At 41.8% G+C, this 22488-nt stretch overlaps 1 protein-coding gene across 9 annotated transcripts in view; it reads left to right on the top strand.

Annotated features, from left to right (window-relative positions):
- Celf2 (CUGBP Elav-like family member 2) overlaps window positions 1–10061 on the top strand; it is a 307380-nt gene extending 297319 nt beyond the window's left edge. For 6 of the 9 annotated variants that reach the window (XM_042686052.1, XM_042686050.1, XM_042686051.1 and 3 more), the window contains 3 exons: window positions 1473–1616; window positions 4746–4917; window positions 6272–10061. In XM_042686052.1, the coding sequence (XP_042541986.1) occupies window positions 1473–1616; window positions 4746–4873 (272 nt within the window). In that variant the 3' untranslated portion in view covers window positions 4874–4917; window positions 6272–10061. The remainder of the gene's footprint in view (window positions 1–1472; window positions 1617–4745; window positions 4918–6271) is intronic. The other 3 variants (XM_042686057.1, XM_042686056.1, XM_042686055.1) reach the window with 1 other exon arrangement.
- Window positions 10062–22488: the final 12427 nt, after the last annotated feature.

The raw sequence follows: 22488 nt of genomic DNA, 5'->3' as shown, positions 1-22488 counted from the left end.
GATAGCAAAGGATGTACTTGGCACAGTGGCACTTACAACAAAACATCCATTTCCAGTGTTTTGGTTTTTGCATCCATTCATATAAAACCAGGGTCTCATTAGGCTTTAGTTAATGTCCATTCAAAACATAACTCTCCCTTGCACTGGATGTAGACGGTTAAAGGAGTGGTATAAGTGCATTTTTAATAGGTGCCTTTTTAAATGAGGAACACTTGTGTCTCAAAAAGTTTTGCCTCACAAAATTTTCTCAGTAAAAATGTACATCATTTTTTGTGACTTACTTTGTAGGGGCAGTAAAAGAAAGTTGGTTGGACATTCTTTGCAAAAAGGTTTAGTCACTTCTTACAAAGCTTCTTTTTATCCCCATTTTATTTTTCTTCATCCCACACACAGATACCTTTTTCCCATCCCTGGGGAATCCTTTGCAGCCTGTTTTCCCGAAGCTTCACAGTAGAATGGGGTAGACCTGGTTCCTCTCCCTTGAAAGACAGCTGCAGCTCTTTGAGCCAGACGCAGAAGTTACTTCCCAGTTCTGTGAGCTCTCTTACTTCCCATTGTCCAAGTGGCATCTCTGCCCTGTTCTTTGTCCAGTTCTTTAGTTCCCTTCTTGTAAGTTTAGATAGATGATGAATGTCTAAATTCAGAGAGTAAAATAGAGATTGAAACTTAAGAGTTTATCCCCCTCCAATTAGTATAGCTTAAGATCTTCCTTATTCTGCCTTCGTTTCTAGTGTTTTCTGGGAAATGATGGGTAAAAAAGCAAGAACTTAGCTTAGATCAATGTCTTTGAGAAGATTCTTCATCCACCTCATCCATTTTCCAAGGTGAATTCCCAGCAGTACAATTCTACCAAAGTTGTGAGACTCTTAGCTACCTTTTCTCTCCATGTGTTGACTCATTGCCAGTCATTTCAAATAAAGATGAATTATTACCCTGTGTTAAGAGATTTAGCAAATCAAAACTGGCTGGATAGTGGGCAAATGACTGAGAAAACTGAGTAGCATGACTGCCAGATTCATTATTCTAAATTGCTACAATTTTTTTAGAATACACAGAACACTCCTCCTCCTTTGAGAGTACACATCCGAGAAAAGCATGGCCACCCAGGGAAAAACCCATGGCTAGATTCCCTGCCCTATCCTGCCTACTATTACCATGTTCACCCCATGAAGAGAACTTGATTGTGCTGATGGGCATCAATATTTGTGGAACAGAGAAGACTGTGAAAAGAAAGCTATTCATAGCTAATATCCCTCTGGAAATTAGAAAAATCTGAAGGATGAGTGCTTTCTTGAATAACATGCCAGTCAGCACTTGACATTTATCCATCTGTTTTGTTTTTTGGTTTTGTTTTTTTTTTCTTTTATAACAGAGAGCAGAATGCTTAGTCTGCCTATTAAAGTGTTCCTAAGAGGAGGCTTTGGAAACTCAGACTTGAGGGGAACCTTACTCTGATTTTTTCTTCCCTTTAGGTCCAGAGGGGGCAAACCTCTTTATTTACCACCTTCCACAGGAGTTTGGCGACCAGGACATTCTGCAGATGTTCATGCCTTTTGGAAATGTTATCTCTGCTAAAGTCTTCATTGATAAACAGACCAATCTGAGCAAGTGCTTTGGTATGCAAAAGAAACCTAGTTAGAATTTTGTAGTAGGTTTCTGAGTGAGGAGTCAGAATAGGACCTATCTGTGTGACGGCATTTCCTGATTTTTCTGGACCCACATAAACAGATTTGAGTGAAGTTTCATCAAATAAAGCTGAAGGGCCATATAAAAAGGGAATCTGGGAATTTCCCTTTTATTAGGTAATATTCAAAGCTGTACAATTAAGTGGCATATATATGCATATATATATATATATATATATATATATATATATATATATATATATAATTACCTTTCAGCTGGGCGCTGGTGGCTCACTCCTGTAATCCTAGCTACTGAGGAGGCTGAGATCTGAGGATCACGTTTCAAAGCCAGCCCGGGCAGAAAAATCCGTGAGACTTATCTCCATTTAACCACTAGAAAACCGTAAGTGGTGTTATGGCTCAAGCGGTAGAGCGCTCGCCTTGAGCTGAAGAGCATAGGGACAGCGCCCAAGCCCAGAGTTCAAGCCCCACAATTGACAAAAAAAAATAATAATAATAACCTTTCATTTTAGAGTAGCAGCTGTTTCATGAAGCCATAAGATTTTAACTATCTTACAAAAGTTGATTATACAAAGACTGTAGTATCCATACATTCGTACAAATTATGACATGGATGTGGTCAGCTTCTGCCACATTGCAGCTTCACACACCCAAATGTTCCTGGCTTCATACAATATTGGTGGCATTGTAAGGCTGGCCAGGGGCTTTATGGATAGAGCACACAGCAGTGTGTAACTGTCATCCAAACACTGGAAACCTCAGTTTTCCATGTCCTAAGCAGCTGCTTCCTGTGGCATTTGTTTTGCTTCCTGAGTACAGAAGACTCAATCATGTGCTGTTATATTGTTTGAGGATGGGTTGGGGTTTCTTGTCTGTTGGGGGAGGGGGTTCTTTTGGTGGCACTTAGGTTGAAGGCCTCGCCCTTGCTAGGTACTCTTTCAGTCATGCCCCAGCCCTGTTTTTGCTCTAGTTATTTTTCAGGTAAGACCATAAATCTCTCACCTACACCTACATTATTACTATACCAGCTTGTTAACTGAGATGGAGTCTTGCTAACTTTTTGTCCTGGTTGGCCTTGTTGGTAGTAGACAGTAAAGATACCATAAGGTAGATATGGACTAGAAAAAAATACATACAAGTGTATGTTATAAAGAAAAACACATCTAAGATAGAGTGGTTCTCAGATAGCTAAAAACTCAGAAGCCCAGGAAAAATTTTTTTAGCTCCTAATACATTTTCATTTCTAATTTCTGTGCCATCGTCCTGGGAAGTCTGAGGCTTGCTGGTTTAAGGAATTAGTAAGTCAACCATTTCAAGGCACCATTTTTACCCCAGTGGAAAGGCTATCCACCTGAACCTATTATACTCCTGCTACTGCTGTGGGACCTATATAAAGCCCTCTGTAATGGACCATGACTGAAGTAGAAAACAAGTTGTTTCACAGTATGTGTACATGTGTATGAGGGTGAGCTCACCTCTCACACAAGGTTTTGGGACAGACTTTTATATTTCTCATAGCTCAATAATCCTAAGCTTATTTGGAAACTGGAATAGGACCTTGTGAGGGGACTACCCCAGATCTACGGTGTGGCTCAAATGGTACAGTACTTGCCTAGCATGCCTGTGGACAAATTCAGTCCCCAGTACCAACTTATGATAGGACACCATAGTAGTTCACAGATTACTTTAACCAATACAATAAGCTGTAGCTGTGAGAATCTACAGACAGTTATTTGGCATTAGGGGCTGTATTTTCCATTTTTATTAAAAAACCTTACATCCCTGGTTTCTCAGTGATACAGCCTAGTTTCTTCACGCCACCAGTTACTAGATTGCTAGTCATTAAATGATACCCATTTCTTTCATCATTCTTCTTACCCAGTTTTGTTATTCCTCTCACTCTTGATCCATTTCCATTCTTTAATCATCTTACTACTTCTAGATAAAGAGCAGGAGAAAAGAGAAGATAAATAAAATTAGAGCAAAAATCTTGGGTTTGAAACTATATTGGGAGTTAAATTTTTTATTTTTATTTTTATTGGCTGAGAACTCTTCTCAAAGTATATATGTCCTTTTCTTGTTTGTAATGGAATTTTCTCTTTAAACTTCAGTAGCATATGGAGATACTTAGTACATAACCTTCTGAACAGCTGATGTTCAGAACTGAAATTAAATCTGAATAATAGTTTTCTTTCAACACTAAAAGTCAGTAGGAAATGTGTAAGCTCACCACTTCCCTCAGCATTAACGAAAGCTTTGCCTGTACCCTGCCTTAGGCCTTACCCTCTATTGTTAAACTACATATGAGAATTCCTGTTTCTGAGAGAACATACCGAGCATCATTTTGTCTTTGAAAAACAGAATACTGGTTGTTATTGCATACAAACATAACTGAGAATTTGCTGAGACGGCTGCTCCTGAGCCAGAGAAAAAGGCTTTTCTGTCTCAGTAGTAACTACAGGATGTTAAAACTCACGTTTTTTTCTAATTCAGTGTATTCACTAAACAACTCATCCTATAGCCGAACAGGTGTGGACTCTGTCTGTGGGTATATATGTCTCTGTATACAAAATTTGGCCTGAAAGACAGTCATGGTCTTGGGAGTTTACACACATTGTTATCCAGCCCCTCCCTTAACTATCCTGCCTCTATGCTCACTTGGTTGAGACATGTGAGTTTTCTGGGAGGCCTTTGAGCCCTGTAATATTTATGACACTGCTTAAATGACAAGTGCTTATTTATGTACCTGGAATTTTTTTCTAAAAGAACTCTAATGGATTTTAAAGCATAAATGTGAATTGAAAGCATTAAAGAGACTAAATTCATTCACAAGTGAGTTTGAGATTCAGTTTTCTGACAAGTTTTGTCATACTTAACAAATTATCACTGTGACTAGCTCTTTCATTCCCTTGGTGGACATTTTCCATGCTCCCCCTAACACTCGAGGCACACCCTAAGTCTAGCAGAGCTCAACTGAGACCATGTGACTGGACCTATTCTCAGTTGCAGTTGCACTGTGTCAGCCAATCCCGAAATCCCTGATCCCCCTTCTCTGCTCCCTTCCATCTTGACTACCTCTTTCCCTTTTGTGTTTTCCAGGTTTTGTTAGCTATGACAATCCAGTCTCTGCACAAGCTGCAATCCAGGCTATGAATGGCTTTCAGATCGGCATGAAACGCTTGAAGGTGCAGCTGAAGCGCTCCAAAAATGACAGCAAACCTTACTGATCTTAACCCCAGAGGCTCCCTGCTCTTATTTTAGCTTTCTTAGGGTAAGTCCCATGAGCCAGCCTGTTCTCAACAGGGAAGGCCTAAAGAGGAGGACCACATTGCCAACTTTTACCAAGAGAGACAGTTATTTTTACAATAAGGCCTCCATTTTCCCCTACCCATCCCCTCTACCCCATTTGCCATAATTAAAACTTGGGCTACCTTGTTTCTATTAAGTTCCTCCTCCAGTTGTGCCACTGTATTTTCCTTTGTTTTGCAATTTGAATCTCCTTTTACTTTTTTTTTTGTTTCCATTTTTGCTTTTTTAAAGAAAAACATACACAAATAAATGACATCTTGAGAATTTAAAAAGGCAAACAAACGCTAATGTGCAATTCTAACTCTGAAACCACTGGTGCCCCAAGAGCACTGCCTGGAGAATTCACCCCTCCTTGTCCGCGCCCGCCCCTCTGGAGGGCCCCCAGCGTGTAGAGTTGGTGGCCTAGCAGAGGGAGAAGCCAGGAGAAGCACTTAAAACAACACAAAACGTCTTTCCACTACATCGGTTTGTTTTAATAAGTAGGATTTTATTTTAGGGTTCAAAGAAACATGACATTGGTCAGATTATTACACTGGTTGTCTATTTTGTTATTGTTTTATTTTTGTTTTTAGAAAGGATTAATGTAAAAAAAAGATTTAGAGATCTGTTTCTTAAAGCTACAGGGTTTAAAAATAAAATAAAAATGAGTGAAAATACTTGATGTTTCTTGAAAGATAAATTTAATAATAATAAATACATAAATAATACATAAATAAAAAAGAAAGCCACAGGCCTGTAAATTTTATTTGTAAAAAAAGCATTTCTATTTTTATACAAAATTTTTACTGCCTCAGAAATAATGGAAGTTATTTATGCCTATTGTTAACTTATTGGATACCTAAAGAGCAGTTCTCTGTCTAGCTAGAACCTTCTGAAGTAGTCTCTAGAGGAATTGTTCTAGGAATGGGCTTTTGTCGCCGTTGAACCCTACACCTAAAGTTCATGCTTTATCCTCTCGTTGTTTGTATCTGTCTGATTATTTTGTTTGTAATTTCCATTATCTAGTTTACAGTTCAGTCGTCTGACTTCCCCATATGTCACCTTCGTTGAAACTGGACCCTCTCCCTGACCCTTGCCAGTCTCTCACCCCAAAACACATGGAATCCATCCCCTCTCACTCTCTCCAGATGGATTCTCTTGGGGTTTCATTGTGCTGTGGAAAAAAGAGTGTAAGAAATGCAAATTATGTGAATGGCTCATAGACTCCCTAAAGACCTAAGATTTGCATTAGTTTTTCTCCTGCACCCTTAAAAGTGATTTTGTTGCTGCTGCATAGATTCTGTGTAACTTTTTACTCTTCCTTGTTTTTTCCCTAGACATCTTCATGCCCGTTAGTTCATCGTTTGCCTAGCATGTCCCTGTGGCGTCTCAAAAAAGTTTCATCGTCCCGTCATTGTTTCTGATGTCTTTCTGACCTCACATCATATTTGGTTCTCCTACTGACCTTTGATCTAGTTTGACCTTTGAAATTTGCATGTGACCTCACCTAGCTATGAATTCTGGGAAGTCAAATGTGAAAAACATTGCTGCATTTCATGCAAGACTGAAATTATTAGACAAATTATAGAAAAAAAAAACCTGTGGCAAAAATGTTTTTCTTTTTTTTCTTTTCATAAAACAGACTTGAAAGTATTATACAGGGATTGGCATTCTTCCCGGTCACTGGTAACAATAGCAATATGTGTCCAGGGACACAGAATGTTGGTTTCTAACAGACTACTTCCAAAAACAGTTTGAGAAAAAAAACTGTCTGATTTTAAGTCTCTAGAGGTCTGTAATAGTTTTTACATTTTTCAGGCAGTGTAAAGTTTTTTGATAAGGCCATTTTAGGTGGCTCACTTTCTCATTAAGATATATATATAGAACCACTTTTTGTAGATTAGTATAAGAAAAATATTTACCCTGTTTTGGGGCAAATGCTACCTATTTGTGTCACCTTTTGCTGAACTGACTCACAGTTAGACAATCCATGGTTTAATGCACATGAAATTACCTATATTTTATACTGTTTCAATGTACAGGAGAAAGGTTACTGTAAACTGTGTTATGTTGGTGCTTCTGTGAATTAAGTTGTGGTTTCATCATGAGTCTTAAGGTCTTAATGTTCTTTGTCGATAAGACAAGTTTAGAATTGGTTTACTTAAAACAAAAAAGAATTTCAAAAAAAAGTTGTTTGCTTAAAAATAATTTCATGTGAGGAAAAAAAAAACAAAAACCTATTCCAGAATAAGTTTTGTGTTGGCTTGTGAAGCATTGATGTCATTTTTTTTGTGTGGACTATTTAGATGTGTTTGTGTTCAGCAAAATGTGATGTTTTTTTCTTTCTTTCAAAGAAAAAAAAGTGAAAATATATAGTGCCAAATTCCAAAGGTACTTCCTTCCTAGAGCTTCAGTGTGTTTCTTGTGAGAAGTAATTTGATAACATGGGTATTTTATTATGTGTTTTGTATAAATCCCTAATATTTAAAAAAAAAAAAAGGTTAAAAGTTTGTTAACTTGCTATTCTGTGGTCTTGTTGCCTGGAATTGTTATTGTTTGTTACTTCTCTATGATGTTTTTGTAAGACATTGTATAAGTGCCCATGTCTCACTTTTTAACCACTCTGCACATCAATGCTGTGAAGGCAGCCTCACAATGTATTTTCTTCATAATACATGGAAACCTCTAAGGTGAGAAAGTTGTGAACTTTAACCCTTTCTACCCAGAGCTATCTGGAATGTTGGTAACTTTTTATACTGTCATCACTTCAGTTTGTTTGGGGGTGTTTCTAATTTGGAATTTTTCCCACACATCTTCTAAGTTTATTATTATTATTTTGCCCTTCAATTGAAATCCAGAAAGGAAAGGACAAAACAATTACACAAGACAAATTTGAAGAGAGGAAAACACTCTAATTTTTTTCCTATACCAACTTCTTTATTTCTGGTCTTTTATTTTAACTTCCTAATGTGCTGCTGGAATTTGAATTCCTGATGTTCTGCGCTCCGCTCAAGTTTAAATTAACAACAGTCTACTGGACAAGCCCAGAGGGGCAGTAGGTAGCTTTCTGAGATTCTGTTGAGTGGTATTTTTCGTACATCTTGTAGGTAAATGACTTCGGGGGGTGGGGGAGGGAGGGAAATGGTCTTTTTGAGAAATCTTACTTTTTTACTGAACACTCCTAAATGTTCAGTCAGCCATTGTGATGCGGGCCCTGACCCCGTGGGTACAGCTGTGTGAGCCTGGTGTCTGCAGTGAGAAGCTCTTGGTCCTGTCCCTGCCTTTTGAGTTTTCTAGTTTAACAGAGCATACGTAGGGACTGGCCATGTAAACAGAGCTTGATGCTTCACCACAGTTACTTAGCCACTTTTTAAAGCGTACTCTGACTTTGACTGTACAAACAGTTGACAAACGTTAAGGGCATATCTACAGCCCCAACAGGAACTCCAGCTTTCCTGAAAGCAGGCCCCGGAAGCATCTTGGTCTCAGCTCTTTTCCTGCTCACCCACCCTGTTTGGTTTAATATGTGTGGATGTGATAGCCTTGGGATGGAAAGGATTAGCCTCTAATGATGCAAAAAAAAAAAAAAAAAAGTTTCCTTCTTATAGCACATGCACTTCTAATGAAATGATTTGTACTATTCTCACACGTGTTTACTACTGCCGGGGCCTTCCTTCATCCTTTGAGGGCTATTTTGTACTTCCTGCAGCACTCAGCTTAGTAACAAAAGTGATCTCACATATGTCTCTCATATACCTAATAGATGGTGGAGTGTAGATACACACATAGAAACACAAAATTAGCAATCAAATCTAGTCATTTATCAATTACATAGATCTCAAAAACTCTTTTCTCATTATTTTTCACTGAAGCAAACTACCCTCTTAACTCACCTGCATCTCCCCCGGAGGAAACCCAAGTACAGTTGACAGGTTCGGGGTGGGCACTTCTACTTGAGCATTTGATTTTTGCAGGCAAAAATGGGGGGAATTTTTTGTTTGTTTTGTTTGGTCTTTGCACATTTCATTGTTAGAAAAATAACCCTCCTCAGTGACAAATTGTCCTTTTATCTTTTAGTATCAAAAGGAAAAAGCTGCAAGGGTGCAAAGGGCCTGTGCCAGAAGACAAAACACAGGGAAACTGCTTTTTTTAAAAAAATCAAGTGTAGAAATAGTCATTTTTAAACTAAATTAGAGAATTGTGGTAAAATGGCAGTCCTCAAAGGCGTAACAAGTTCCTCTTTCTTTCACCATAGGGGTTATAGTTCTTTGGCTTGTGCTACTCTGGAATCATTTTACTGTTTGTTTTTATTATCTTAAGTGCTAATTAAAAAAGAGAAATAAAATCTTAAAAAAAACTGTAGTTTCATTAACTTTTTGAATAATGTCATACAAAAACTGTATTTGTGTTTTTGTGCTGTGAAAATTGTTGTTTGTAGATTAATAATATCATTTTGTTTAGAATTACAAAGTAGTTTTTAAATATTGTCTGAGAAAAGCCAAAGTTAATGCAACATAGTGGAAACTGTAAGACCATTTGAGTATTGTTTCTGTTTTATTGATGCATTTGGATTTTGTTGTTTGATGGAATTTGAGCCAAAAAAAAAATGCAGGCTTTCCTATTTCTACAACTGATTGTACTTATGCATTTTGTACCAGTGGAACTTTTTATACTGGAGATTAAAAAAAAAAATGGAAATTTCCGTGGCTTAACTCTATGGCCACCTGACAATGACTGATTTCAAGTTTGATTTCTGGTCGATAGAAAGAAAGTTCTTTTGAGAATTAAAAACTTTGGCTTGATTTTTTTTTCCCCTTTGCTTATATCTAGCATTAGAATTTTGTCTTAAAATACAGCGGTAAGTTTCACTTTTTATTCTGTATTGTGCAGTTACACAATAAGGTAATTAGATTTAGAAGTACTCAGTCTCTTTAAGTGGATAAATGTATTAGTTAAACTTTAGGGGTTTGCTTTTTTGCTGTTTAGATCAAAGTTTTTTCTGATTCTTCTGTCCTCATTGTGAACATAACCGTGTAGTTGAAACAGTCAAACTTATTTTTGTAATGTATGTTATTGTGTGATGCAGTTTTTTGCTTCTGTCTCCAATATTAAACCATTTTCCTAATACTTGTTTCTCTCTCTGCGTGTTGTATTGTTGGTAGTCATTCTGTGTTGGTGATGCATCTACACACCTCACTGTTTCACGTATGTTTTTTTTCTATATGTTGTGTAAAAAGATACAGTCGATTCCACCTAAGTGAATATCTGATTTGGGGAAAGAGGAAACTGCACACCCAGATACCTTTGATTTATGTACAACCACATTCTCTACTGCTTCTAAGACTGATCATTTTCTCCTATGGTTCACCTAAGTACTAAGTAACAGTCGGCCTCCTGAGGCGTGTTTGCTGAGACATTCATTTCACAGTCTTGACCACACAGGTTCATTTATTCTAACACCTCCCGTCCCTTCTTCCCCATGAATGTGGAGCACACACGTACATTACACCTCCTAAGGCTCACTAAAATCTGCTACTACAACCTTAAGAGGAAAAGCCACAGACCTGGAGGGGAGGGGGTCCTTCTGTCTACCCCCAAGTCCAAAGCTCTTAGAAAATGATCTCCTTTTCAAAGGTGGCAACCTCTCAAGAAAAGGAACAGTAAGTCTCCGTGTTCTGTCCATCAATAGATACATATAGAAAAGTCATTTACATTTACAAGTTCACTGAATCCAGCAGCAGCTTTAATTATTAAAACTAACAGAAGAATATCCAAGTGCTCAAAAGGAAGTTCTCAGTCTGGAGCCAGGTGGGGGGCGCCTCTCCTTACTCAAGTCCCTGATGCCAAAGTCACAACGTCATACAGATCCACACTCCCTCTGCATGAACACATGAGTAAGCTGTGTTTCCACTGTCAGTCAATGCCAGAGATCACAAAGAGGACCTGCCTATCCCTTACATGCCCTCTCCATCAAGCCACAGGCCTCTGCCCATTCCTCTGCTCAGGAATCAGACTGCTCTTAAAGTGCTCTTAAAAGAGTCCGCCAATGTTTGCTCCCTATGTCTTCTAGCTCCTTCCAACTTTCCTGACACATAAGCTCTGCCTGCTGCAGGCCACAGAGCACCTGGTGCCAATGAGTTTTCTCCCTGCAGGTGCTTAAGCTCTCCTCCCTCTGGTTTCAGCTCCCTTCTGGTCCCAAGATTGTACTCTAGTCAGGTTGGCAAGCGAGGGAGTGGCCTGGTGAGGTGGAGGAAAGGTGGCTCTCTCCCCGGAACGCTAGACACCTCAGTGATAGTAATCTCACCAACCCCAAATCTGTACAGATCAGAGCTGACTGCTGCAGACAATTCTGTTCTAAATCTCCTCTAGCCTTCATCAGTGTGCCTCTGAAAACCCACTGCTTATATTATATTAGTGGGGGAAGAGGGCTAAGGATGTGTTTCTCTTTTCTGGGAGGGAGGGGGTGGCACGAGGGAGGGAAGATTGGGGAAAGAGAATGATCAAATTCTTTCCAAGATGCAAGTGTTTCTTTTTTAAATGTATACGTAAATAAAACCAACATTTGGCACAAGGCAAAATGTAAATAAAGGGAAAGACAAAGCCAGTTTTTGTTGTTTTTTCAAAAACAACAAAGTAATTCTCCAAAGAAGAGTACAAAAATGCTAGTTCCTTTAAGCATTTATGACTATAAAGTTGGTCCCTGCTTAAATGTGTCATCTTGATTGTGTAAGACACCATGGCAGTATAAGCAAGGTCTGTCTGCCATGAACAGACCACCTTGGGAAACCACAGAAACATCAGTTCCTTGCTGATGGAAGCCACACGCCTGCTTGGCCCACAGCAATTGTGTGCAATCCATGGGCTTGGACTCAACTAGCAGGCTAGGAAACACAGTAAACATAAGTGTGCTGTGAATCATTCCTGATAAGTGAATAAAACATTGTGACCAAACAATCAGCTTATTCACTTATCAGGAATCGACTGTTCTGCTAATTTGCTGTTTTTGTTTTTCCATTTCTGTTGTAGTTCACTATTTTTGCTGTGTTCTGTTTTCTCCTCTCATGCTTGGGCAGAATCACTGGGAATATTATCTTCATGTGACCATGAAACGTATTTATATCGAGTGAAAATGATTATCATAACAAAATCTATGCACTTGCTATCAGGAACACAATACTGGATGTGTCTTATATATATTGAACTATATAGTACTCGATTTCTTAAATAAAGCTTAAGAAAGGACTGTTGTGTGTAAAGTTAATGCTTATTATTTTTCAAAGCAGTGTTTCTAAAGGGGTATTTTTGTTCTTTTAAGTCGAGTGATACAGGATATTTTTCATTAAAATTCTATCATTGGCTTTACAACTTAATATTCAATAAATTGACTTTGGAAACAAAATGGAGTGGGGGGAAGTTCTTCTGAGTGCATTTTAACAAGAGTCATCTGGAAAACTATACCCTTACTGGTAATCATGCCAAACCTCCACCCAGACACTGTGGGAGGTAGAACAAAGAAACCCCTTCCCCTCCAAAAGACCACTAGAAAGCATCCACCCCAACCTAGAAACCCCAAATGGCTTTCTGAAAAGTGATCTCTTTAGACTCAGACGAAAAGAGACAAAGGAGAAAGGCAGATCCAAGAATACTGCTGGCTTGCGTCAATACTCTGCCCGAGTGTGGGGACACTAAAGCTGTGCCCTACTGGAGAACAAAAGCAGTTCTATTCAGGACCACAAAATGAGAGACAGCAAGAGAAAGCATTTGATCATTCTGGATAACAAGGGTAAGATTTCAAAGTGGTATGTTAGAGAGAGACAGCCTACAACAGTTGCAAGGCTTAAATGGGAGGCCTGCTGCTTGGCCCTTTGAGGAGTATTTTTGAAATTTCTCCCACAGGCTGTCAGTATGAACAGAATGGCATTTTCTGTTGGATTTTTTTTCCTTGCTTTGGAGTTTTATGATGGATTTGCTTTTACTTGCTTAATTCTTTGATTCTAGGAAAAACTGGTAAATTCCTACTTGCTATTAACATAGACACCTAATCTTATTCTTACCAGACAAATGGTATTCATCCCTGATAATAAAGGGCAGTAACTTCACTGATAAATCAACGTTCTTCCATTTTCTACCCCCATCCAGCCCATAACTCCTCACGAATTTGTCACATACCCCAAAGTCAAGAACTTGCAGTAAAAGTGAAAGATTAGAAAAGGAACCAAGGAATAGGAAAAGTAGCAAAATGAAGGGGATATGAGTAAATTGCCCTTGCAGGCACCCACCGCCTGGGGTGGAGAGATGTGACACGGAAAACCTGGCCTGTAGGAGCAAGACTCAGACATTTAGGCACTGGCTGCATACAGAGGTGCCCTAGGAAATCTTCCTTCCTCAGCCCTCCTCCCCTGCCTGCACCCACACAGCTAGAAACACACACACACATACACACACCACCTCCTTTTTTTTTTTTAATGTCGGTCATGGGGCTTGAACTCTTAAGCTTGGGCACTGTGCCTAAGCTCTTCAGCTCAAGGAGAGTGCTCTACCACTTGAGCCACAGCACCACTTCTGGTTTTTTGATGGTTAGAGGTAAGAGTCTCACAGCCTTTCCTTCCCAGGCTGGCTTTGAGCCGCGATCCTCAGATCTCAGCCTCCTGAGTAGCTAGGATGACAGGCGAGAGCCACTGGTGCCTGGCACACCCTGCCTCTTTTACTCAGGGCCTCTCACCTGGTAGGCTGGTGCCATCCTGCTGTTTTCCTCTGGTTATTTCTAGGACAGGGTCTCCTGGCCCTGTCCACACCTGAGCCATGATCTTCCTACATTTGGGCTTCTCATCACTAGGTTCACAAGTGACCACCACCATGTCCCGCTTCCACCACAGAGACAAAGTCTTGTGGACTTCTCTGCTTTGATGGCCTGCTTCCACAATACTCCCAGTGTCAGCCTCCAGTAGCTTGGGATATGGGTTTGCATTTCTGTGCTCATCATGTAGGTAGAGAAGGAATCACAAACTTTTATGCCTAAGCAGGCTTTCAACCTTGATTCTCCTGTTCTCAGCTTCCCAATTAGCTAGGATTACAGAGGTGAGCCACTGGAGCTCCCCATTTTTTAAAAGTGCATGTTCAAGGTCATCATGACCAGTCTGCAGCCCTAGATCAGGAATCCCTTGTACCTGAAAGGACAGGGGACTTGTGTGGTAGACCAGTGGAAAGTGCTGGGCTCAGTCAGTTTTAAGTCAGGTCTGTTTACCAGAAAGTACTCGGTGGGGAATGTTGTGTTTCTTTTAACATCTATCTGTTGCTCAAGAAAGCAGCCTGGCCACAACTTCTACTTGCCTGCATAAGGAAGGTATCTTTAAGAAGAAGAAAATTATAGATGATAGATAGACAGACAGACCAGCAGGCAGACAGAACACACACACACACATATACACACACACCACTGGGTTGTTCTGGTCAGCTATAATTAAAACTCCCATGAAGAATCTCCAATTTCAAGACACTGGGTCATCTTTCTGTTGTGAAGCTGGTGTAAAAGAGCTCACAAGCATTCTCTGGGGAACCAGGATGAATGCTCACTTTCCATCTAATTACCCATGTAACCTCTCGGTGCCTTAGTTTCTTCATTAGCCAAATAGGGGCAAAAAAAAAATAATGCATAGAGCTGTTATGTGGCTTAAGCTAACACATAGAAAAGGATTTGGTCACATTGTAAGTACTCAGAAGGGACAGCCAACTAGTAGTAAAACCCATGGACAGCAACTAAATGTCTAGTCTGTTACAGGTGTCCTCTCAGTCATCCACAGAAAGCCCCACAGCTCTCCCTGCGTTCCCAGGACAAATGCAGACAAGATCTGACCAGAGCCAATAGCTGTTCCAGAAGAAATCGCCATACTAACAAATCCCCAAACAGGCATTTTCCCTTTCAGAAAGAAATGTTCCCCCCTCCTTACAAGTTAGGCAAACCACATACGGTGGCCCTGAGCCAGTAAGATCAACAACTTACTCCTTTCTCATAAAAGGAAACCAATTCCTCATACTAAGCCATGCTTTCCTCCCTGAGAATTCTAGTCATCCCTTTCCCAGAAGGAAAGTTTAGTTGTTCCAGTTTGTGCCCAAGGCAGGATAAAATCACCTGTCGATTTGCCTGTAACAAACTGGTTGGCTTTTACCCCTTCCAAGGCACAGCAGTGTCATCAGTATCTTCCAGATACTGTGACTACCTTTAGAAAAGCAGAGAAGCACAGACAGATAACATAGCACTCTCGCCTGACACCCAATGTAACACTCTGCTCTTGCTTGTTTTACTTACTAGTGGTCCATGTTGTATTTACAAAAACAATTTTGCTACTCAAAGCACAACCATAAAAGGCCACTGCTTTGGGAGAGGGCGACTCTGAGAGACTCAGCATGACCTCAGACTGTGGCAAACATTTACTGTCTTTGGAGTCATTTCCCCCTTCCCTCTTCCTTTCTCCTCCCTCCTAACCCCTGCTATCTTGCCATAGATCTGTGTCTGTGATAAAAAAAAAATGGCACTCACTATTTATTGTGTGCTGTTTATATGTTATTTATGTCTGTCTCCTCAGCAAGATGTGTACTCTTTTGAGGAAAGTGATTGTCTCATTTATCACTGTATCCTCGGTGCCTTGTACAGTGCCTGGCATACAGTCAATGTTAAGGAAGGGAGGGAGGGAGGGAGGGAAAGCAAAGAAAAGAAAAGGAAGATGGGTGAGTAGATAGGTGGTAGATGGGTAGTAAAATGGATGAAGTGGCAGAAAAGCATTCCTTATTAATGGAAAACAACTCAAGAAGTCCCTGTATCAAGAAGTCTGGTTGTGAGATGGGCTGAGGATGACTGCAACTGGAGGATGCCTGGAAAAAGTCAGGAGCCATGGGACATGGGTGGTATTTGGGGTACCCCAAGTATGCAGGAAGAACCCTTGTTCCACAGTACCCACCAGCCCTTGAACCCTGAGTGGAGAACATGCCTGCAGTTAGTCAAGCTACACTTGATACACTGCCATCTCACTTAGGCTACATTGTGTACCCTCTCAAGGATGTTGGGGGGTTGTGTTTTAGTTTTTTTTGTTTTGGTTTAGTTTTTGTCAGTCGTGGGGCCTTGAACTCTAGGCCTGGGCACTGTCCCTCAGCTCTTCAACTCAAGGCTAGTGCTCTACCACTTGAGCCACAGCAACATTTCCAGTTTTCTGGTGGTGCATGGGAGATAAGTGTCTTATGGACATTCTTGCCCCGGCTGGCTTAGAACCACAATCCTCAGATCTCAGCCTCTTGAGTAGCTAGGATTACAGGCATGCACCAGCATCCTGCTTTCAATGATGTTTTATATCCAAGACTTCCTCCTTGATAAATTTTTAACATCAAAGAGATCATAAGAGCCATAGAACAAATCAGTTAAAAAAAATCTAAATTTCTAGAACAAAGGTGCCTGTCAACACTTCCTTCCTCTTGTTCCTTCCCTCCCCCACTGCAGCTCCTGTAGGACCTGGACAGTTGGGAGGCTGGAGCAGGATGGGTTCCAGACCAGCCCACAAGCAGTGCAGCACTGCTCCTGCCACGGAGATAGCCCTGAAAGGCAAAAGTCTCTGAGGATGCTGAGGTACCATGTCCCTCTTAAGCATCCAGAAAATCCTAGCAAGGTGTCTCAACTTGCTAATAACTTCCAAGTAAGTAGTGCATCATCCACTAATCATTAGTTCCAAAGATCAACGGTAACCAGCAACGCCATACCAGTCTCTGTGGTGGGAGCCAGGAGTGCAAGGACAATGAATACATCATCCTTGCCTCTAGCAGTTTTGTCATAGTCAGTCTCTTTGCCAAGTACAAGGAAGCCTTTCAGACACTCACAGACTGTGTGGTCCAAGCAAAATGCCTTCTCCCCACGAAGGACACTAGAGTCCTTTGGTACCTGCTCAGAGTCGTAGGCCAATGGCTGAGCTCACTGTTACTGAGACTTTGCATCTTCCTGATGGAGCTAAGAGCTGTAAAACCAAGAACCATGTGGTTCTTGGTTCTCTAATGTGGTCTACCAGTATTTTACCAAGGCCAGAGCTGATCAAAGTGGCCTTGTGAGCTTACCAGTCATAGTTCCCAAATGGCCAACCATGGTACATTCTACTCAGTTTACAGCTAGGTACCAGTGGCTCATGCTTATCATCCTAGCTACTCAGGAGGCTGATATCTAAAGACTACAGTTCAACCTCAGTGTACAAATCTGAGATACTCTTCAATCTAGAATTAGAAGCATAGCTCAAGCAATAGAGCACCAGTCATGAGTTAAAAAGGCTGATCTGAGCAAGAACATGAGGCCCAGAATTCAAGCCCCAATACTAGCACAAAAAGGGAGGCGAGGAATCCACTCAATAAGTACATCTCTTTAAGAACTATAAAGTGAGAATGAGCATAGTGGCTCATACCTCCATGTAATCCACTATGTGGGAGGTGGAGATGGGGAAAGAGACCTGAGACCAGCCTGGGCAAAAAATTAGCAAGACTCCACTTCAATTAACAAGCTGGGTGTGACAGCTTGTTTCTGTCATCCAGTTACAAGAGACATAGGCAGCAAAATGGTAGTCCAATACCAGCCCCAGGCAAAAATGTGAAACCCTACCTGAAAATACTAACACACACCACAAAAGGGACTTGGGGAATGGCTCAAGCAGAGCACCTACCTAGCAAGCCACAAGATCCTGAGTATCACAAAATAAAATGGCAAAGTAAAACAAAGGCGGAGAGCCCTGTGAAGGGAGGGAAGACAAGCCTCTAAGGAAATGAAGGCAGGGGCTGTGGCATGACAAGAACACTCCATGGAGCTGACTCTGAAGTCAAAACTGTAGCACAAAACTTGCTGCACGTAGCCTGAAGTTTGCCGTTCACCCGCTTCCCAGCTCCATTTACCTTCTTTTGACCCTCCTCATAGATGTCAGTGAAAAGACCTACCCTACCTTTGGAAATAGTGAGTAAAGCAGTCCATGGATTTGATGACAACTAAGAAGGAACTATTGGTTAGTTACCCTATCATTCAAGAACATGAAAAAGATGCTGGTGGCTCACACCTGTTATCCTGGTTCCTCAGGAGGCTGAGACCTGAAAATCATAGTTTGACGCTAGCTTGGGCAGACAAATTATCTAGCAGAAGGCTAGAAGTAGAGGCATGGCCCTAATGCCAGCCATGAGCAGAAAAAGCCAAATGACAGCTTGAGGCCCTGAATTTAAGCCTGGGTATGGAGAAAAAAACAACAAAGAATGTGATGACTGTATGAAAATATAGCAGAAGAGGAGTGTTCATTCAAAGTGCATGTACGGAAATACCACAATAAACCCCTACTGCAAATGTAGGTTAATTAAAAAATAAGTTTTCAAATTTTTAAGAATATGGTAAATATAAACATATATACATAATTACAACTGTCCAGTTTAGCTAATTTACAGTATGGTATGACTTTGGAAGCAGTGTTTTCCATTTTATACTAAACAGACATTAACTGCAAAACAACCTTGGGAAAAATTAATTCAGTAGTCAAGAAGAAATGCTGTTAATAGCTTCCTATTGGAAGTTCCCAACATGTAGTAACATATGAAAAGTTCTACATTCCCCAGCAAACTCTTAACTACTTAACTTCATTTAAGTTGTGCGTGTTTTTTTTCTCAAAACTTCTTAGCATAAGATACCTCTTAATCTAAGGGGTAATACAATATGGTGGTGAGCAGTACAGACTATGAACTCAGCTGCCTAGGTTTGAATGATGGCTCCCACATGTCTTAGTTCCATGACCGGAAGCCAGTTACTCAGCTCCTTCGTCTACAGAATAGATCTAATTACAATACCTGCCTATATGCAAAGTATTCCTAACAAGTATGTGTAACAAGCCGCAGAACCAACGTTCTAAGACGCTGAGGGAAACACTAGCAGAGTCAGAATTCCTGTAGACTTCTAATAATGTAGTAAGATCATGGACCAGTGGAAAAGAGGAGTACAGAATCACGACACGATACGTTAAGTAGTGAATGAGGGGTAATGGAGAGTTTGGGATCCCAGGGAAGCCAAGGAACAATGTTTGTAATGGGGAGCGTTCGTAAAAGAATCCACAGCTCCACTGGAAGAAATTCCTTATGCCAGGAGGATTTTACCAGGCAGAACAGTGGAAAATGACAGCGGGGGGGGGGGGGGGGGGGGGGACAGAGTGGGCAGCAGATGTCCTTGCAATCGATCATCCACACAAGAGGAAAGGGACTGTTTTTTTCCTACGTTGGAATAGGATGAATTTGGGTAATGCCATAGGCTCTGGTCAAATTCACGTCCACCCTTGGTCTGGATCTCAACAAGTGGGAGCCTCGGCCTACCCCACCGGGAGACGCACCCACGGGGCCTCAAACGCCACGTGCCTCACCTGGGCCCGCCGCCTGCCTCCTCCGGGCCTCGAGCGCTGAGATGAGGCGCATGCGCATCCCATCCTCCGGTCCGCCCGCCCCCCCCCCCCCCCCCCCCCCCCCCCGGCCTGGCAGGTTAGCACTCCAAGGCACGTACAAACGTTTCCAACCCCAGACTCCAGAGGGACAGAACTGAGCAGCGGCTCACACCTCTCCTCGGCGCCGGGGTGACGGCGCCCGGCGGGCAGCTTGTCCCACCCGGGGCGGAATGCGGTGGGATGACAGTACCTGTCCTCCGCCTGGAGTGCGGCCCAGCCCCGCAGGGGCATCCTGGTCTCCCTGCCCCGGGCACTCGTAAGCGCCTGACCTCAACGGCCGGGGCCTCGGACACACAGGGCCTGCGGCAGCCCCGCACACCACGGCGCAAGCCTGGACAAGGAATCCTGGGAGATCGGTTCCTCTGGCACAGGTGGGTGGGCGGGGCCTCCGCTGGCCACGCCCATGCCTCCACTGGCCACGCCCATGCCTCCACTGGTCACGCCCATGCCCCAGGCCCGGGCCTCTAGCCTCCTAGGGGAAGGTGCGGTCCTCCAGCCCCAAAGAAAAAGGCTGCAGAAAGCCACTGCTTTCCCTCTTGCTCTTGACGCTGGCTCCAGCCCTCTGCCCCACACCCACTGCGTAGTTCTTCCTATCCCAGGCAGGGAAACTGACATAGCATCCACCCTTTCCACCATTTTTATCTTCCACCAGTCCTCAGTGCTGAAACTGAGAAGCCAAGCACCTAGCACTTCGTTCTTGGGTTTCACTCGATGCTAGGATAGGGGTGCCACCAGAAATTCAGAAGGCCCCGTCACTTGTAAATAACCCTGAATGCGCCTTTCAGTATCCTAAAGTATTGCATTGGGATACACTGCTACTAAAACTCACTTGCTGTTTATCTGACTCTGACTCGATTTCTTGTAATTTTATTTCCAAAAATCTGGCAACTCGACTTTGGGGAAGCAATATACAGGCGCACAATAGCACCACTGTATAAAAGGTGCATGTTTGTCCTTGGGAGACAGGTGATTATATTAATATGCTACATTATTCCTTTCTCACACAAAAATGTGCTCCTCACATGAACTTGTGAGTGATTAAGTGTGTGTGTGTGTGTGTACACGCACATATGTATGTATTATGCAAGTACTGGGACTTGAACTTAGGGCTTTGTGCTCTCACTTGGCCTTTTCCACTCAAGGCTGGAGCTCTATCTTGAGCCATGTCTCCACTTTCAGCTTTTTGCTGATCAATTGAAGATAAGAATCTCACAGATTTGTCTGCCTAGACTGGCTTCAAACTGCAGTCCTCAGATCTCAGCCTTCTGAGTGGCTAGAATAGGTATGAGCCACCAGAGCACAAATCCATGCTAAATCCATGGAGAGAGATATCCTCAAAGTATTTATCTGGAATAAAATTGCCATATATGAAAACAGAAAGCATGTCTTTCTGCAGGTGCACTTACTGTAGCCTGTTCTCATGTGACTCTAATTATAGACATTGAGACCTGTGGACACAAAAGAATTTAATCTAATAAAACTCTGCAAAGCTTCAGTGGTCCCTAATCTCTTTGTTTGTCTCTCCATCTGCCTCTGATATGTCCATACACACATACACACACACACACACACACACACACACACACACACACACTGATGCTTTTACGAAACTAGGAAAATTCCAAAGTGTCCTACAGTTGAGTCTTACTCTTGAATGTAAACTTGGATAAGTTATTTCACATGTATACAAGTTACTTCAGAAGTAAACACTTTGAAATATAAACCTTATCGGTGACTGAACTGAAATAGGCTAATTAATACTCCTTCCATTTTACATTTCTTCCTAGGGACTAAAGTTACTTAATCATTGATAACATTGTCACCACTTCTGCCCTACCTACCCATGCCCAATTCTGTACTCTATCTTTTCTTTATAAGTGGCATTTGTATTTATGTCTAAGGATCTGAGAAACAAAATAATTTGAGCACAGAGAGGAAGGTTGATTTTTTTCTTCTTCTTGGGATGGGCCTTTTTTGCCTGTATTTCTAGAATGTTCGGGGGTCATCCCCGGTCTGGTTCTGTAATTCCCCAGAGGAGGGTAGAAAAGAGTATCCCATTCTTGGCTTTGGACCTGACTTACAATCCCCCGGACAGTAAATGGCAACAGTAGGGCATCGTTTAACATCTTCTCTCTGAGGGCATCTGTGGCTCTGATCTTTGTGCACAGCGTCACCGGTATAGAAGGCCTCCACACCTCCCCATCAGCCCGCATTCTTCCCTGAGGAAGAAAAAAAGCAACACAGATTCTTCTTAGAAAGGCCAGAATCGCCCCTTTACATTCTGTATTGTCTGAAACCACAAACACTGGAAAATTGGCACTACTCGCAAGAGATGTTATCTTTTCAAATCTATCTTCCCTTGTAGCAAAGACACACCACTGCGGATTCCAGAAATTGGAATCTGACAAATGTAGCATGAATAGCCTTTGCCTTCAAAACTTTCTTCCACCAGACTCATGCAGGCGCCCACAGGTAAATTTATCCTCTTACTCATGGACCTTCTGTGCCTGTAGCAGTTGGGGCAAAAGGCCTCAGGAAGGCTCTGGGCAGCCAAGTCAGACAAGTTTAGCTGGGAGATATTGGAGGGGCAGCACCTGCTCGCCTTTGACTATCCTAATGTCCATTCCCCTTCTTCTGAGGTATACATTATGCTAATTTTCCCTTCTTCCAGCTTCTGCTTCTCCTCACCCTCCCAAAGTGCATTAGGCTCTTCCAAAGTCAGGAATGGAACAAAGACAGGAGGAAACTTACCCCAAGTCCTGGTTTATTTCTAAGATTTTCAACTTTAAAGAGCTCTTGGGTAGGGCCCAAGGGGAGAGACAATGTGAAGAGTCATGTAGTCCTCAAGCATCTGAGAGTGAGCTTCTCTCCGCTCAGACTCAAGGTCAAAAGCAAAGTCAGGGTGGAAGACTGAGTGGAAAAACCGTAAGGCCAAAAGCAGCAGCAGCTAACCCTCCCTAAGCAAATGTTAAATACTCCTATTAAAGCAATAAATAATAATGCAGGATGGAGTGTACACGGTGTAAACACCTTTAATACAATTCTAATTTTCTCTTTGCTTCAAGAGCCAC

This window comes from Dipodomys spectabilis, unplaced genomic scaffold, assembly GCF_019054845.1.
Source record: "Dipodomys spectabilis isolate Male_0828 unplaced genomic scaffold, ASM1905484v1 ptg000096l, whole genome shotgun sequence".
In the NCBI taxonomy this organism is placed as follows: Eukaryota; Metazoa; Chordata; class Mammalia; order Rodentia; family Heteromyidae; genus Dipodomys; species Dipodomys spectabilis.
The sequence above is the reverse complement of the archived record's forward strand: the minus strand, read 5'-3'. Positions and strand labels throughout refer to the sequence as shown.